The sequence below is a fragment of the Lipotes vexillifer genome, unplaced genomic scaffold, assembly GCF_000442215.2.
Source record: "Lipotes vexillifer unplaced genomic scaffold, Lipotes_vexillifer_v1.1 scaffold329, whole genome shotgun sequence".
Lineage (NCBI taxonomy): Eukaryota > Metazoa > Chordata > Mammalia > Artiodactyla > Lipotidae > Lipotes > Lipotes vexillifer.
Window position 1 is genome coordinate 5,188,772 of NW_006774067.1, and position 17,536 is coordinate 5,206,307.

At 39.5% G+C, this 17,536-nt stretch overlaps 1 protein-coding gene across 3 annotated transcripts in view; it reads right to left on the bottom strand.

Moving 5' to 3' along the window:
* Positions 1–5,463: 5,463 nt before the first annotated feature.
* LGR5 (leucine rich repeat containing G protein-coupled receptor 5) overlaps positions 5,464–17,536 on the bottom strand; it is a 121,536-nt gene continuing 109,463 nt past the window's right edge. For 2 of the 3 annotated variants that reach the window (XM_007448778.1, XM_007448776.1), the window contains 7 exons: positions 16,611–16,676; positions 15,383–15,454; positions 11,777–11,848; positions 10,825–10,950; positions 9,640–9,785; positions 7,859–7,942; positions 5,464–6,654 (listed from right to left, as the gene is read on the bottom strand). In XM_007448778.1, the coding sequence (XP_007448840.1) occupies positions 5,567–6,654; positions 7,859–7,942; positions 9,640–9,785; positions 10,825–10,950; positions 11,777–11,848; positions 15,383–15,454; positions 16,611–16,676 (1,654 nt within the window). In that variant the 3' untranslated portion in view covers positions 5,464–5,566. The remainder of the gene's footprint in view (positions 6,655–7,858; positions 7,943–9,639; positions 9,786–10,824; positions 10,951–11,776; positions 11,849–15,382; positions 15,455–16,610; positions 16,677–17,536) is intronic. The other variant, XM_007448777.1, reaches the window with a different exon arrangement.

Consider the following 17,536-nt stretch of genomic DNA (forward strand, 5'->3'; position numbering starts at 1 on the left):
AACTTCCTACATCAAAGGTTGGCCACAATGAATGATGAATATAACCAAATGTTGGGAAAACTTTTGCAACTCCTCTTATCAATAGGCCGGCAGATTCTGCTTCAGGTGATGCCATATGCTCCTTGATCAGCTCTGTGCATCTTTATGCAGTCTCTCACACTAAACCAGGCATATGATGAACCCAACCCACTTTATATCCCATTGTCTATATAAACTATTAAAACTGAAAAAAATTGTATAGAAGAGCTATTGTTGCCCATCTCCATGGAATTTTGTCTGGGATAGATACCTCCAGTTCCTATATAAAAAATATGTAGGGACTTCCCTGGCAGTCCAGTGGTTAAGACTTTGCACTTCCACTGCAAGGGGCTTGGGTTCGACCAGGGGTCTAAGATCTGCATACCATGTGGCACGGCCAAAAAACAAAATTTTTTTCTTTTAAATTTTTCTTCTTCATTACAGAGGTATTCAGAGGAAAAACTCTGAATACATCACTAATCATCAACATCACTAATCATCAGGGAAATGCAAAGTAAAACCACAATGAGATATCACATCACACCTTTGGAATAAACAAGAAATAAGTGTTGGAGAGGATGTGGACAAAAGGGAATCCTCATGCGCTGTTAGTGGGAATGTAAATTGGTGCAGCCTCTGTGAAAGTTCCTCAAAATGTTAAAAATAGAACTACTATATAATCCAGCAATTCCACTTCTGGGTATTTATTCAAAGAAAACAAAAACACTAATTTGAAAAGATATATACACCCTTATGTTCACTGCAGCATTAATTACAATAGCCAAGATATGGAGACAATCTAAGAGCCCATCAACAGATGAATGGATAAAGAAGATGTGGTACATATGCAAGTTGTTACCTGTGCTTCTGACAAATTGGCTATGGGTGGAGTATTCCAAAGACCCCCTCCTGGAGTTCAGTACATTTGCTAGAGTGACTAACAGAACCCAGAGAAACATTTTACTTACTAGATGACTGGTTTATTATAAAAATTTATAACTCAGAAACAGCGAGGTGGAAGAGATGCATAGGGCAAGGTATGTGGAAAGGGCTCTGAGCTTGCATGCCCTCTCCAGACCCTCTCCCCAGATCTGCACATGTTCACCAACCTGGAAGCTCTCTGAACCCCAACCTTTTGGATTTTTATGGAAGCTTCATTACACAGGCTGATTGATTAAATCACTGGCCTTTGGTGATTGAACTCAATCTCTAACCTCTCTCCCGTCCCAGGAGGTTGGGGACAGGGTAAGGGGGTGACTGGGGGTGAGGTGGGAGTGGGACTGAAAGTTCCAACCCTCTAATCTCAGGGTTGGTTCCCACAGCAACTGGCCCCCATCCTTAGATCAGTAGGGACTTCCCCAAAGTCACCTCATTAACATAACAAAAGACACCTTCAGGGCTCTCCTCACTTAGGAAATTCCAAGAGTTTTATGTGCCAGGAATGGGTAACAAGACCAACTATATATTTCTTATTATAAATCACAGTATCACACCTTCTAAGAAGACTAACACAAGAATTCAGCTAAAACATTGAGAATTGAAAAGTTAGCCATTATTTGATCTAACTTCTCCTTCAATATAATGGATTTTCTTTGGTAACCAAGACTTCTGATAAATGAGTCTTACTTAGATTAAACCTAACTCTGTCTCCCTGAATTACTCACCAATTGGTTCTTGTTCTCTGAAAGAGTAGTTCAGCTTACTCTATGACTGCCTTTCAAGTGCTATTAAATAAAAATGCAAGTTTTAATACTAGGTCCTCATCTTTGACCTTAGGGAGTCACTTAAATACTCTGACTCACTGTTTCTTCAACTGCAAAATGGCAAGTCCGACTTTATTCATGTCATAGGGTTGTTGGGAAAGTAACAGTAACCATTTATTAAATATTTACTATGTTCTAGGTACTAATGAGAACTTTATACACTGAGTTATTAATACTCCTAATCCTATGAGGCTGATGGTATTATTCCCATTTTACTGAGGAGAAAGTTGAGGCTGAGAAAAATTAAATAACTTGCCCGACTACTACAGAGTCATAGGACTAGGATTTGAACACAGTTCTGTCTGGCAGCAAATTCCTAGGCTTAATCATTTTACTCTTTGGCCTGCTATGAAAGAAAGTACTTCATAAATTTCAATTATTCAAATATTTCAAATGATTTCCTTTAGCCTTTTCTCCAGGTGAAACATTCTCATTTTTTTGGTTATTCCTTGAAGAACTATCATTTCCCCAGCCCGTATCATTAGATTCACTGTCCTCATGGAGTAGCATGTTTTTAAGGTTCCCACTTAATATATCCTAACTAGAATGGGAAGTGATGTCCTAATGTGCCTAGAGTTAGGAACAATATTCCACAGTGCTTCTCCAGCTCATAACATGTATGTTCTACCTGTTTCTGAACCCAGACAAGCTAAAGCTTTGTTATCATCCTCCTCAATAGGCTGCAAGGGTCAAACATGCTGGAACTTGTGTCTGAAATGAATGAATCAGTGTAGAATCTGAGTTCAACATCTTTTTTTTTTTGCGGTACGCGGGCCTCTCATTGCTGTGGACTTTCCCGCTGCGGAGCGCAGGCTCCGGACGCACAGGCTCAGCGGCCATGGCTCACGGGCCCAGCCGCTCCGCGGCATGTCGGATCTTCCCGGACCAGGGCATGAACCCGTGTCCCCTGCATTGGCAGGCGGACTCTCAACCACTGCGCCACCAGGGAAGCCCAGAGTTCGTGGATTTTTAAAGAAATAAGTCAGAGTAGATTTTTTTTCCTTTAAAAAAGTCACACCACTGACTTGCGTTTTCTTGAGTGGGAGAGAAAGGGAGGGTTGGGCTGCCGGGACGTTCCTAACTTTGGGTACCCAAAAGCAAGTATGTGGAGAAGAGAGACTGAGATCCACCGCTTCTGAGGCAACTTTCGTATCAGCTGCCTGGGCTAAGAGGTATGAGATTAAGAGCAGTGAGATTATGTTATGGCCTTTGTTTCAGCTGAAGACAAAGTGTAGACTGCATAGTAGGATCCCACTGGATGCCTGTTAAGTAGGTTAGGTTGAAGCACGTGATTATATCTCATGGATGGGTGGGAAACTCAGTGCCAGGTACCCTGGAGGTGCTCAGTCGATATGGGTTCATCTTAGCAATAATGCTGAGGCTTCAACTACTACTTGATGGTTTCATTTTACAATTTGTACGGGCAGAGCAGGAATCATCATTGAAGCTGGGAGGGTCTAGCACTAGGTGTTTAGAAAGATCATTTCCTTTCTTATGTTTTGGGGGATGAGAACTAAAGGGTACTAGTGTATTTCTTTGTGCTCCGAGAATCACATGTATTTATCTTTTGGCCTTGACATGGTCATAAAATATGTTTTCTTTAAAGGAAAAATTTATGGAAAACTCATGTTCATGTTGAATGATTTTAGGGTTGATTTGTTATTTATACATTTCTTTTTAATTGTGTTTTTTTCTTTTTACATTGCAAAAGAAGTAGATTCTGGCTATGAAGTCCAAACTATCACTGGGGAAAATGAACTTCACTAAGTCATTTGTCATGATGAAAATGGCTTATCGGGCTTCCCTGGTGGTGCAGTGGTTGAGAGTCTGCCTGCTGATGCAGCGGACACGGGTTCGTGCCCCGGTCCGGGAAGATCCCACATGCCGCAGAGCGGCTGGGCCCGTGGGCCATGGCCACTGAGCCTGCGCGTCCGGAGCCTGTGCTCCGCAATGGGAGAGGCCACAAGAGTGAGAGGCCCGTGTACCGCAAAAAAATAAATAAATAAAAGGCTTATCAGTCATAGTTAAAACAATCTAGGAGTTGGTAAAGATATTTTGATTTGTTCTTGTGAAAGATTTACTTCTTAAGACAAGTCCAGAATACTTAAAAGTGCAAATACTTAGATAGCAAATGTATTTAAACCTCAAAACTCAAAAACATTTAGGAGACCATGTATTTATTTGCCTATGGGATCAATAAGACACTTGAAAATATTTTGTTTTATAGTCACACATTTTATTACAAATTTCTTTTATTTTGTACCTAATAGAAAAGCAAGTTTGGAGTCTATTTACAAGTACTATTTACATTTACATATATTACATACAGTTAATGAATTTAAAGAAAATGGGCAGAGAAGCACAATATATATGGAAGAATATGCCACTGTACATGGTTTATTATCATGGTCCTTAGTATTACTGAATCTTTACTATAGTAATAAATACAGTTCTATATTTACACATCTTATAAAACATCTCATAAATGTATTTTTTTCAATTCCAAGTTAAAACATCTGATCAAAATAAACATGCTTATATAAAAATAAATCCACCTAACAGTCTTTTGGTTTGGATGTATTGAAGCTAATGTAGTATAATAGAAATTATGAATTAATCCTCTGACCTTTAGTATTTAATAAATTTGCCTTGTACAATACCTAACACATGTATTAAATATGGAATAAGCAGAGAAGTCATGTTCTTGACATCAGGTTGGTTGATCCAAAGACAACATAGCTAAAACCAAGCTAAATAAACAGGATAATATATTACCAAGTTCCCGCTGAGTCAAAAGTGGTTTCAGACATTGTTGCTAAAGCTACTAGAGGTACATGTGAGAAGTTATGTCACTGGATTTAGTTTATGCTGTGTCTGCATTTGATTGTTACCTTATGATGCACATCAGTTTGAATCAAGTGATAAAACCTCCTGTGAAAAACGTGCACTCACCCAGGGGGAAAATAATCCCAGGTTGCTTACCGTCTTTTCTGCGAATGTCCATTGCCGGCAATGCAGTTTTCTTTGAACCTCTGGGCACCAAGGAGTTAAAATGAATTAGACAAGAAAACCTCATCTGTACATCATTGCCTTCATGGCAATTTATGAATTTAAGTTCATTTTCCTTTCAACGTATTTGTAAGCAGTTTTATTCCACTGAGGGTGGAACCATCTAGTGCTGATACATAAAATCTAGCATCTCTAAAAATGATGTGACTGTGAATGAATTAACAGTGCCTTATGTTATCCATTCACAGGGGTATTGGTGACCTGGAAGGATTCTTTCTGAGGAAAGGTGAAGCAGTATAAAACATCTCCACCTGGTCATTAAAATGAAATCCTACTGGTCACAACCATTACTTAGTAATGCGGGCCATTTAAAAACTCTTATTTTCCTAATGCCTCCAACCATATATGAAGGGGTTTTCTGGTTTAAAACCCCTTGCGTAAGCAAGTGAGTTGAAAAAGAATTCAATTGAAATCATGGAGAATTTTTTGAACATTTCAATCTGTTTTTAAAATATTTATATATATTTTAGGCTTACCTGAAGAGTGTGACTGAGTTATATAGCTTGAACGAGTTATATAAGCAGCATTTAGACTTATTTTTCACTCTCTTGTATCAATAATTATCAGCTTTTTGACACTGAGAGGTTTTTTTTTTGTTGTTTTTGTTTTTTTTTTTAAATCAAGTTTCAGCTCAGCTCTTTTTAGTTACTGCTCTGATATACTCAACCTCACATTTTTGGGTTTTCAATTTTTGAAAACTTTCTCTCACATATTAATTAGAGACATGGGACAAATGCCACAGATGAAAGATGACAGCTTTCGGTCATCGGATAAGCTGGTGGTGACCCAGAATTGGAAGGCAGGTCATAGGCTCTGCTGGCACTGGTGAAGGTTACCAAGGCCTGGGTTGAGTCACAGGACTGTTTCTCAACATCATCAGAGTTAATAGACATCAGGCTTGTGTGTGTCGATCTTGTCCAGAAGTGGGTTTGCTTTCCCAGGCTCCCCAGATCCTCCTTAAAATGAGGATTGAAGAGGATGTAGAGAAGGGGATTGAGACATGCAGGAAGGGGGACAATCACCAGAAGGATAAACTTAATGACTTCAGGGCTGATGAATGTGAGGTTCAGTAAGGAGGAGAAGGACAAGAAAGCCACCGGGCAGTAAAGGATACAGTTGGTGAAGAGCAACAGAGCAATGTGCTTCACCATAGAACAGTCCCAGATATTCTCCAGGTCTCCCTTTTCCAAATTGCAGTAGAGCTTGGTGTAGGCAATGGTCATCACGAGGAAGCAAAGGGAATTGAGCAAGACGAGGGCCACCATGTAGCCTGTGGCGCTGGGCTCCCCAAGGGGCAGCGGCAGGCAGAGCGGGGAGGCGCTGTACTCGCTGCCGCCCAGCAGGGGAACCGCGGCTATGGTCGCCGCCAGCAAGGCGCAGAGCGCAACGATTGCTTTCAGACTGGAAAAAGGAGTTTTCGTTTCGAATTTTGCAGAGCATTTCACAGCGAACCCACGCTCCAGGGCTGCCAGGGTAAGCAGGAAAACCGAGGATTCCGAAGCAAAAATGGACGAAAACCCGACGACCTGGCAGCCGACCCCCTGCTCCCACCACGCACCGTGCTGTGCAAAGCTGCCAAAAGTAAAGGCATCCACGCCAGCCAGCACAGCACTGGAGACCCCCGTGAGCATGTTCACCACGGCTATTAACCCAATTAACAGTTTTACGGAGGAAATGTACCGAGGGGCTCTGAACACGGTTGAGGTCACCAGGGCATTACACGTCAGGGCCAAAACCGCTATGGTCCACACTCCAATGCGGATCAGCCAGCTACCGAACAGGTACTCGCAGAGTTTGAAAGGGCCTAGAAGTCCAAGGAAGAAAAAGACGGTATCAAATTAGGGCTCACAATTTTTGCCAGATTACCTCTTTGTTTCTCTTGTTAGGACACCAAGAGATAGAGACCAGTAACAGCCATGGTAACACACAGTTCCCTTATGGCACACTCCACTTTATTAAACCACTATTTAATGTAAAGGTGAATATACCGGGTGCCCAGATTTTCAAGCTATGCCCAGAGAAATGGAGCCGGGGAGTTTAAATCACTGGATTCAGGTCCCCCAAATACAGCAGTGTGAGGGCCAGGTAACAAGTCAGATCTCTGGTTTTTGTTTTTGTTTTAAAATAAGTTTTTTTTTTTTGATGTGGACCATATTTAAAGTCTTTATTGAATTTGTTACAATATTGCTTCTGTTTTTTTTTATGTTTTGCTTTTTTGGTCTGGAGGCATGTGGGATCTTTTCTCCCCGACCAGGGGTTGAACCCGCACCCCCTGCATTGGAAGGCGAAGTCTTAACCACTGGACCACCAGGGAAGTCCCTCCTGGGCTTTGTATGATATCTGTCCAGAATGCTTCAAAAAAGGTTCTGTAAACAGGGAAGGAGAATCCTAGGGAAATACTCAGTGATGTTAGAAGAGGAAGTATGAAGGTGCATTTCATGAGAATGTCGTCTTGGGTTTAGATTGACATTTAACGTTTAGGTGCAAGGAACCATCAAATTGTTGAAAATAAAATATCAACCCTCCCCAGCTGTCTTTTTTTTTTCCCCACTGGTCTATCCTATTTCAGGGAATGGGACAAACAATTAAGTGAATAATATACATAGTTTTTACTTATCTCTAAAACTATTATTTGCTTTAACCAAATAGCTATTTAGAGAAGACTTACAAGAAATCACTGTCAAAAATCAGTGATTACATGAAGCAAGACTGTTGCATACCAGACTAAATAGCTAATATTATTTTAAAAATTACATTTACTTCTAACTATAAGATTGGTTCTTTCATTTCCATTAATCTGAATCAAAAGTCTCCTACAAAGATCCTATTTATGAATGGAGACCAACTCCAGGGAAAGAACAGTTGTATTTTAAAGGTCCCCATGGGGTGGGATATTGATGAGCTGCAAAGGTGGCACAGATTTTGCCTTGAAGTGTAGCCAAATGTCCCTGATGGCCTCAGAGTTAAGGGTGGGTACTGCTGCTGAGCAGTTCTGATGCCTTTCTCACCTGGGGAAGGTGAGCATTGCACCGAATGAAGGGCTTTCAGGTCTTCCTCAAAATCAAGCAGGAAATCTTCAAGATCACGCTCATCTGCAGGAATGAGAAGTTCTGGAATGATTAGTTCTGTCTCTCTTTTCAGGGGCCAACTTCCAGAGAGGAGAGTCCTGGATTGCCCTAGAGACGTGAAATGTCCCAAAGGGAACTGAGGGTCAGACATCCCACTTTTCCCTGGGCTTCCTTGCAAGTCTATTATAAAATTGCTTTGGGATGTTCTACTCAAGCTACTATATGACAGTATTTCAGCAGAACTGGGGGCAAGGGACAGTAACCCTGGACTCCCTGTCATAACGTCGAAGCACCCTCATTCTGTTCTTGTTCCCTGGAGCTCACAGTGGCCCCAAATTGCACTGACCTAAATTAGAGAGAGACCATGGGCCTCTCCATTCAGCGGAAGGACCACTTTATCCCATTTTCTAACACTTAGATAGCTATAGTGCAAATGTTCTGAGCTGTGTTCTCTGAGTACAAGAGGGAGAATTAGTAAGTTTCAATCTTTCTGGGGAATTCTGCTTAACAGAAGACAAATCAAGTAACTGGTGTTTGGATTAGCTATCCATGAAACAGGAGTTTTGTGATCTAACACACTTACTGATTTAATTGGTCTGGTGTGAGGTTTGGGCACCAGTGTTTTTAAAAGCTTCTGTGTGATTACAATGTATGGACCAGGGTTGCAAATCATTGTCTTTGAAAATAAACTCCACGAACAACCTTGTCTCTCTTGTTCATTGTGTGCCTCTAGGGCATAGAACAGTGCCTGGCACACAGTAGACACTCTAATTGTTTATTTTGGGGGGGGGAGGCTTGAATAAATATAGTAGAAATTAGGGTGGGTGAGGCAGAAAAAGCAAAAATGAAAGCAAGAACAAGAGCAAGACATATACTGTAGCCTAAAATAAAAAAGCCAAGGGCTATAATATCAGCTCCTTAATCAGATCTGTGTGCAGGAAGAAAAGTTAAGATAATGTGCAGACAGACTGAATCGTACTTGCTTGGGAATCAACAAATCATTAAGACCCAAAGGAAGAAAAGCCAGTCTATTTAGACTCTGTGCAAACTTGCAAGGTTGGCAGGGAAAGGAAATTGGGGACTGCCCAGAGCACTGCCTCATTACCACAGGTGTGGTTTGAGGTACATTGTTGTCTATTTAAGTCAGGTCTTGCTTCAAGGAAAGCCAAGTGCTTTACAGACATTATCTCATTTCACTTTCCTGACAGCTAGCCTTTGTGGGGGGTAGGTGGGGAAGATGCTTTAGGATTAGTTGGATAAGAAGTTGGATTCTTAAGCCCTTCTGCTGAAATATGGAGGCATCTAAAATGTCTATATTCCTCCACTCCCCACTGGGGTTTAAGAATAAAAATAGATTGTATTTTCTGGAGAAAAAAGCGCAGAAGCATGTTTGAAAAAGTTATCCACAGGGATAAGGCCCTCAAAAACGTTTATGAAAATATTGATAATCAATTTTAATATTTACCCCTGAGGACAATATGTGCTAAAAGGGATCTAATTGTAAATATAAGTATTAAGAAATCCCTTAGAGAAAAGATGACTTTTTAGAATGAATCCTAAAGGAGTTTTCTCTTTCTCTAAGAATCTTTAAAAAGTGGGATTGATTCTCAACTTGCTGGGGTGATTACATAGGGACTTGTTTGGAGTTCAGATGATCTGCTCTATGACTTTTCAAGCCCCGTTCAGACACAATTCCATCACAGTGACATAGCAGCTCTTACCTTGAACTTGAAACATTCCAGCATCTTTCTTATGAAGGTCATCTGCACTGCTGTTGTCGCCTTTATTCCATTGATTAGAAATTTTATAGACATTTTCACATACTCCAAATGCACAGCACTGATATGCATAAGGCATTTCTATAACCCTTTGAATGAACAAAACCAAACAAAAACACACACTTAAAGAAATAGATTGTTAAATACAGTGCTCATCTTTCACTTAATAAGTCTGCCTGTGGATCTTAGCCTTAATAAGTAATCTAAAATATTAACTGTGCATAAAGATGTTGATTACAGTGCTATTCATAACAACGGAGTTATTAAAAATTATTGCCATGAAATGTTGAGCGGTTGCTGAGGTTGAGTGATGGATATATTATTTTCTCTACTTTTGTGTTTGAAAATTTCCATAATAAAAACATTAAAAAATGACTGTTAGGAAAATTGTAACACCATTAAAAAGTGCTTATGGTATGACATAACGTAAAGTGACAAAAAGATGATATGAGTTTGTATACGTACTGTGAGTCTAACAATTAAAAATACATTGGAAACAAAATCTGGAAGGAAATAACATAAAACTTTGTTTAAGGGGATTTGTAGACTTTTTTTCCTCTCTTTTATTTTCTAAACTCTCTTTTGGGGTTATGGTTTTACAGTATGTAAAAAGTACTGTGGTTTAATATATATACAGAATATATATATATGTGTATATACACACACACACATATATATATATATATATAAAATCTTTCAAGGGACTTTATCGCTAATAAGTGTAACAGGTTTTAAAGAGCATTACTTCCTCAAACAAATATTAATTTAGTACATTTTATTAGAACATATACATAAGCAAGACGAATTTAAACATGTCAACAGGAGTACAGTTATGTTATAATGTTATTTAATTACATGTCCTAGTTTGTATCTCACGGATCAATGGTTTTCAAACTCTTTCCATGAACTCTGTGGTTCCAGGAGGCATCTTTGAAGAAGGAAGGAAGTGTGGTCAGGAAGACACGTTCTCCCACTCCAGGGCTTGTCCTAACAATGCCCCAGGGGTGGGGGACTTGAAGGCATGAAATGCAATTCAAAAGAGTCCCATAAATTTTGAAAACCACTATAACACGTCTATTGTTTCACATGACCACAAATGTATCTTATTAGTTTTAATGACAAACTCACTTGAGTTCTGGAAAGTTTTCAGATGATATCAAGCTCTGTAAGGCATGATTTCCTGTTAATTTTAAGTGAGTTAAACCATGTAACCCAGTTACAGGAAAAGACGACAGGCGGTTGGATGATAGGTCCCTGCAAAACATCAAACAACAATTGGCTTTTAGTCTGTGTTAGCATAAAACGATTATGTTAAAAAAAGCAACGTAAAGATGATTAAACTGCTCCATAAAAACTTCTAAGCAGGGTCCTTCCTCTTAATGGTAAAAGGAACCATTTTGGTTTTAGCTCCTGAACAACTCTTCTATTTACCATCAGAATTGCAGGAGAAAAATGTTTTAATCACACCCAAATTGTAATTTCTACATTCAGCTTAATTTTGCCAGATGGGGACATCGAAAGTCAAGTGGAGGGTGCTACACGTAATTTGAAAAGTGGTGCTGACTAGATCAAGTTAGGGGTGAGGGGGAGAACATTGTTGGGGGTTTATTTTCTTCCTGCTCGCCATAACTTCTATCTGCCCAGTTCCTTCTTTGTCTCTGAGACACGGGAGAGAGGGAGAGGAAAGAGCAAGAGGTGGAAAGGGAGGGAAAAAATGGACAGGAAGGTTTTCTGTTAGTCAAGATGGCAAACTGTAAAATGAAAGACCTTTAGAACTGAACTGATTACTTAGTCCGTTCCACCTGATGGCTCAGCAAAAATGGAAAATTTCACCTCAATAACCAGAACCAGCTGTCACCCAGATCGTCATTTATCCACGTAAGGACGCTCATGGCCTTGGAGGGGCGGGGTTGGGAAGTGGGGTGCTCGTTTCTGGTGTGATCCAGCTCCAGCGCAGGAGGCACTGAGGGCTGGGCATTCTGTGCACTGTGGGCTTTTTCAGCAAAACCAACATTTTTGATTAATCAGATGGGGCCCAATTATTAAAAGACATGCCATAAACAAGTCATGAAATACTCACAGCTTTCTTAGAGATGGCAAAGTGGAAAATGCATTGGGGTGAATAATGGCAATTTTGTTCCAAGCTAAATTCCTATTAAAAAAAAAAAAAGGCAAGTGAGAGGATTATATAAAAGAAGACTGTGTGAAGTTTTACCATATATATTCATTCTTCTAACAAAATGTAATTTCCATTCAGGACAGGAGCAATTAACTTATCAAATCATCTTTCAGATGCAGATATTAATATTATAAAATGATAAAAGAATTTTAAAGCAACCTTGTTTAAATCAATCCAGGAAAATCCTTCAGGTGGATACTTTAGATTTATTCTCTTCCTGATAAAAATTGCCTTTAACATGGTTGTAAAATTTTATTAGGGCATTTCTAAGATGAGTGGGGGTCAGGGAATTGGAAGAGACAGGAACTTCTGAGGCTCTTCCTCTGACAGGCAAGTAAATTTTAAGTTATAAAATATCCCCGGATATGTAATGAAACTCAACAAAAATTTGTGTACATTGTCCATGTATGTCAGGCCTTAAGAGAAACACAGAGATACTTTCAAAAAAATTCCCAATAAAGAGAATGGACATTTAATTCTTTTTTTTTTTTTTAGCAGTACGCGGGCCTCTCACTGCTGTGGCCCCTCCCGTTGCGGAGCACAGGCTCCGGACGCGCAGGCTCAGCGGCCATGGCTCACGGGCCCAGCCGCTCCGCGGCATGTGGGATCTTCCCAGACCGGGGCACGAACCCGTGTCCCCTGCATCGGCAGGCGGACTCTCAACCACTGCGCCACCAGGGAAGCCCCTGGACATTTAATTCTTAACTGGGAAATGAAGAAGAGAGGGGCTAGCATATGTTGGAAATAAAAGCCTTTGATAACAAAATCTACAATTTATTGAGAAATGAAATTCACTCCACAGACATATATGTAATGAAATGTAGATAATTTTACAGGAATAAGAAATTACACATTTTTTAAAAAGAGCAATGGGGCTTCCCTGGTGGCGCAGTGGTTGGGAATCCGCCTGCCAATGCAGGGCACACGGGTTTGAGCCCTGGTCCGGGAGGATCCCACATGCCGCGGAGCGACTGAGCCCGTGCACCACAACTACTGAGCCGCGTGCCTAGAGCCCGTGCTCTGCAACAAGAGAGGCCACCGCAATGAGAAGCCCGCGCACTGCAATGAAGAGTAGCCCCTGCTCGCTGCAACAAGAAAAAGCCCGTGCACAGCAACAAAGACCCAATGCAGCCAAAAATAAATAAATAAATTTATTAAAAAAACAAAACAAAACAGGGAATCAACTTTATGTAAAGAGAAGCTGTAAAGCATTTCACTTGGACCAAAAAATACTTCTGTTTATTCAGGTATTATGTTGTAAATCATATCTCTTTGAAAAAAAAGAGCAATGAACTTAAAATTTGTATTTTTAAAATTCATAACTCATAAGGGAACTAAAGTGTAGACATTTGAGGAACCTGAAAGTGATCACCGTCAACTTTTCTCTAGCACAGAAAAGTAATTTATTCATGGTGTTGGGCCCCCTGAGTTACCTAGGATAAATGGTATTCACAGAACATTTACATTCTCATTTGAAAGGCCCCTGAACTGGGGAAAACTGGAAGGCTTTTTAGTTTGCTCCTTTCATCGATGGCAGAACAAAAGAAAATTCCAGCTAAGGAGGGGAAGGAATGGCATGGAAGGAGTGGGAAAGCTACAAATGGGAGTTGAGCAGGAGACTGTCTTCTGTTGAGCTGCTCATCAAATACGTGTCCAGTGAGGGTTGCAAGCCCTGCCATCTGCACTAGATGCTGGGGATAAGAAGATGAAAAAATTCTTGTCGTTTTCAGGTAGGGCGTGGTGTACCTGATGGCGGTGCTGAGTGCTGAGTCCTGTAGCAGAGAATGTGCAAAACACATCAGAGTGGAGAGGGCTCAGAGACAGGATATGTTGTTCTTATGGGATGGACAGGGGCAAGTTAAGAGTGGAGAGGAATCCAATGGGCGACAGGACCAGGAGAAACAATGGTCCATGTGTCAGGGGACTGGGAACTGGTGGGTGAGAGATGAAGGTGTTCCAGGGGGTTGGAATCAGATTCTGAAGGATGGTGCTTGGAAGTTTGGTTTTGGTATTGAAGACAATAGGGGAATAACAGAAGATTTTTGAAGCAGGGAAGTAACATGATTCAATTTCTACTTAAGAAAGATTCTCTTTGGAGAATGAGATGAATGGGTAAAGACTGATAGTGGAAAGTCCGGTAAGGAGGGTGATGACAGTGATCTAGGAGAGTGATTCCATGGGTCTTTGGTGAAGAATATTTAAGTTCTACTCTCTTAGCAAATTTCAATTGTACAACACAGTGTTATCAAATATATCAACCTTTGATATATTTGAAAAAGAACTAACTTTTGGAAACAGCCAGAACTCCAACCTGGTGAATAAGGCAGGTAATAAAAGTAGGTAATGTACAATATCTTTGTTTCACATTTATCTTAAAAAGTTAAAGAACTTCACAAGCCGATTTTAGACCAAAAGTAAGGAAAGGGCAACCCAATTAAATTCAGAGCAAGATTGTTTTCAAAGTGAATTTTTGGGAGAAACTGATTCTCCAAGGTGAATTTAAAATGTTTTGAGGAATGGTATTTTTTTATGAAGGTATAGTCTCTTAAATGTTAAGAAAAACTTTAGGAAAGTAAGGGTTTTTAACAACATCCTGCAGTTTAAACATTACATATTGTCATTGTTCACCAAAATTACACTGAAATCCAGTTTCGGGATGGAAAACAATCTGTCATGCACAAAAAATCTGTTACCGTTTTTTTTAAACTTATGGTTAATATATGGTATTTTCAGGTAGTGTGTGGTCTACCTGATGGCAGTGCTGAGTGTTGAGTCCTGTAGCACAGAATGTGCAAAGCACATCAGAGGAGCGGTATTTATGGTATTTTCAATATATATTAATATATATAATAATCTATTATAGTATATATTAATATATATTAATATCTATAATATATGTCAAATATATGGTATTTTCAATCATAAAATGGAATTAATATTTACAAATCTTAGTCATCTGAGCAACAGAAGCATTTCCCAGGACAGTTGTGCTTAAACCTTAGTGTACTTGTTAAAATACCGATTCTCAGGCCCTACTCCAGAGGGTCTAACTCATGAGGCAGGTGAGAACCTGGACTCTGCATTTTTTACAGTCACCTCCAGGTGATTCTTAAGCACTTAGAGAGACTCACATTGAAAAACTGTTTGACCAGGAAAGAAAAACAGGCAGGAAGAACTGTGTGGTCACCCCAGTTTTGCAGGCAGAACAATCTCCACCAATTCCCAGCTAGGAACAGAAACACATTTTGTAGGCTGTTCAATAGCTTGGCCTCCTTCCTCTTTATCAGAGTTTCATGTCTGCTGACTGGCAGAGGGCAGATTGCAAATTTACTGCTTTTGAACCTGTTCCTGGAAATGATCATGAGCAAAATATTTGCCTTCTCCTAGCAGATACATGCACAAAGGCCCAACAGTACAAGTATACAGTGAAAAGAAAATATTAGGGGAAGACCCAAAAGAGATGAAAAGTGCTCGATGTTGGGGAAGCTGCTGAGAGAGAGTACTCACAGAGAGCGGAGGCTAAACAACTGCTGGAAGGTGTTGGCTCGAATTTCACACATTTCATTATGTCGCAGGTCTCTGAAATGACAGGTTCCAAAGATTCATTTTGGAGCCACAGGTTTCAAAGATTAGTCTTCAGAGAACTTTTACAGAGGGGTTACCGGCCCTCAGTCACAGGAACACACGAACTACGACTACCAAGTGACACTGAGAAAAATGTCTTTTTGTTTAAAAAAGAACACTGCAATTTATCCACATAAAAAAGTATTGCCTCGCTTTCAAAGCAGCTATTCCCTTTGGGTGAATCTGAAGCTATATTCCAAATGCCAACATCATTCAAACACCTTGAGGATGCCTCTCTCTGCCCTCTGAGTCTTATATCCTTGGAGGGTCTTCAGGAGTGTCAAGTCGTTACCTTTCAAAGTGGATTTCTTTTCCCTCCCTTCCTCGCCCAAAGGCATTTGGAGAAAAATTAAGCAGAAAAGGATAGATGGTTAATATTGTTTTGACCAAAACCAAAGCATGACTATAAAGCAACAACGCTGATATTTTATGGAGAAGGCAATTTTCAGAGAGGAATTCTAAAATGTTTCATGCATAAGTAGCATCAATGGCACCTGAAATATGACTAATATGGCACCTCTTCTGAAGGTTACTATTGTGGTTTAGAATAGAAATTTTTTTTTTTTTTGGCCGCACGCACGGCTTGCCGGATCTTAGTTCCCAGACCAGGGATCAAACCTGGGTCCCCGCAGTGAAAGTGCCAAGTCTTAACCACTGGACCGCCAGGGAATTCCCATGAAGGTTACTATTGTGAAGCAAACATACCAACAAAAGTACCCCCATATTAAAACATAATGCCATGCATATGAGCTTCACTTGTGTTCAGGGAGAAAAACAAAACAGAACAAAAATAATGCCACTCATTGGAGGTGTAAGTTCAAAAAAGTTCCAAAGCTCAAATAAACCCAGTTCATTACTATACCAGGTTAGGAAAAAAAAAAACCACAACATAATAAATGCCTTACTTATAGTATAGTGCATGGTAAAATAATATCGTCTATGTCTCCCAACTTTACAGACATCCTATACAGTCACAGCTCCTGTGTGTAAGAAGGGAAAGCATCACATGTCTCCCCAGTGAACCACAGGATAAGCAAACCAATGACCCTTGGAAATGTGAGTTTTGGCTCTTGGTTTGCGCTAGGTGACTTAGAGACTCTTACAGACATACATTTTCTGAAGCTTTTGGCAGACTGAAAAACTGGGTAAATCTTCTAGCAGGTTATAAGATAGATCTCTGAAAAACAGAAGGTACAAAAGGGAAAAATCTGTTACATATTAATTGTAAGGAAACATGCTTTGCTCTCTTTTCCCCTCCACCACGATCTAGCTCCCAAAGGCAGACTTATGAACTTTTCCCCAGCCCTGATGTACAGCAGGTAGTCATAGGCATTATTAGATTAAGCAGTAGATTCAGATGTCAACTGAAATGTAACTGTTATACTTTAATTGATTTAAATAATTTACTTAATGAATTTATTTATGTTTTGTTAGTGATGATCTACAATGTTCTAGCTATTATCTTACAGAAATGAGTACAAATTAAATTAAATAATTGTGCCTCTGTTTCTAAGAGCTGCTATATCTCTGCAGCTGAGAGAATCATTGTTGGTTCTTTTCTAATCAACAGAAAAAGAATCCCAACAACAATTCAAAACATAGCACTAACTTTGAAATCAATCATTACAAGGGGGGAAAAAGAATCTAAGAAAGTCTTCAGCCAAAACTCAACAAATTACAGAATAACAAAAACATCTGGACATATTTATAGTATAATATAACTAATCTAAAACAAGCCATGGTAATTTGCAGAAAGCTTAAAAAAAGAAAGCTGGTAGATAAAGTAACAGATATATATATATATATATATATATATATATATATATATATATTATATATATATAAATCATGCCTCATGTTTTAAAAGTTATCAGCTAATCAACTAACTCACTTTCATGCCTGATTCTAATTCTTAAAACCAGATCACCACTAGGCAACTGAAAAATCCATATTGTTTTCTGAGAGGGTTTTAAATTACTTTATTTATTTTTTTTTTTGAAATTGATCACTTTATCTTACATTTATTGAATAAATAGA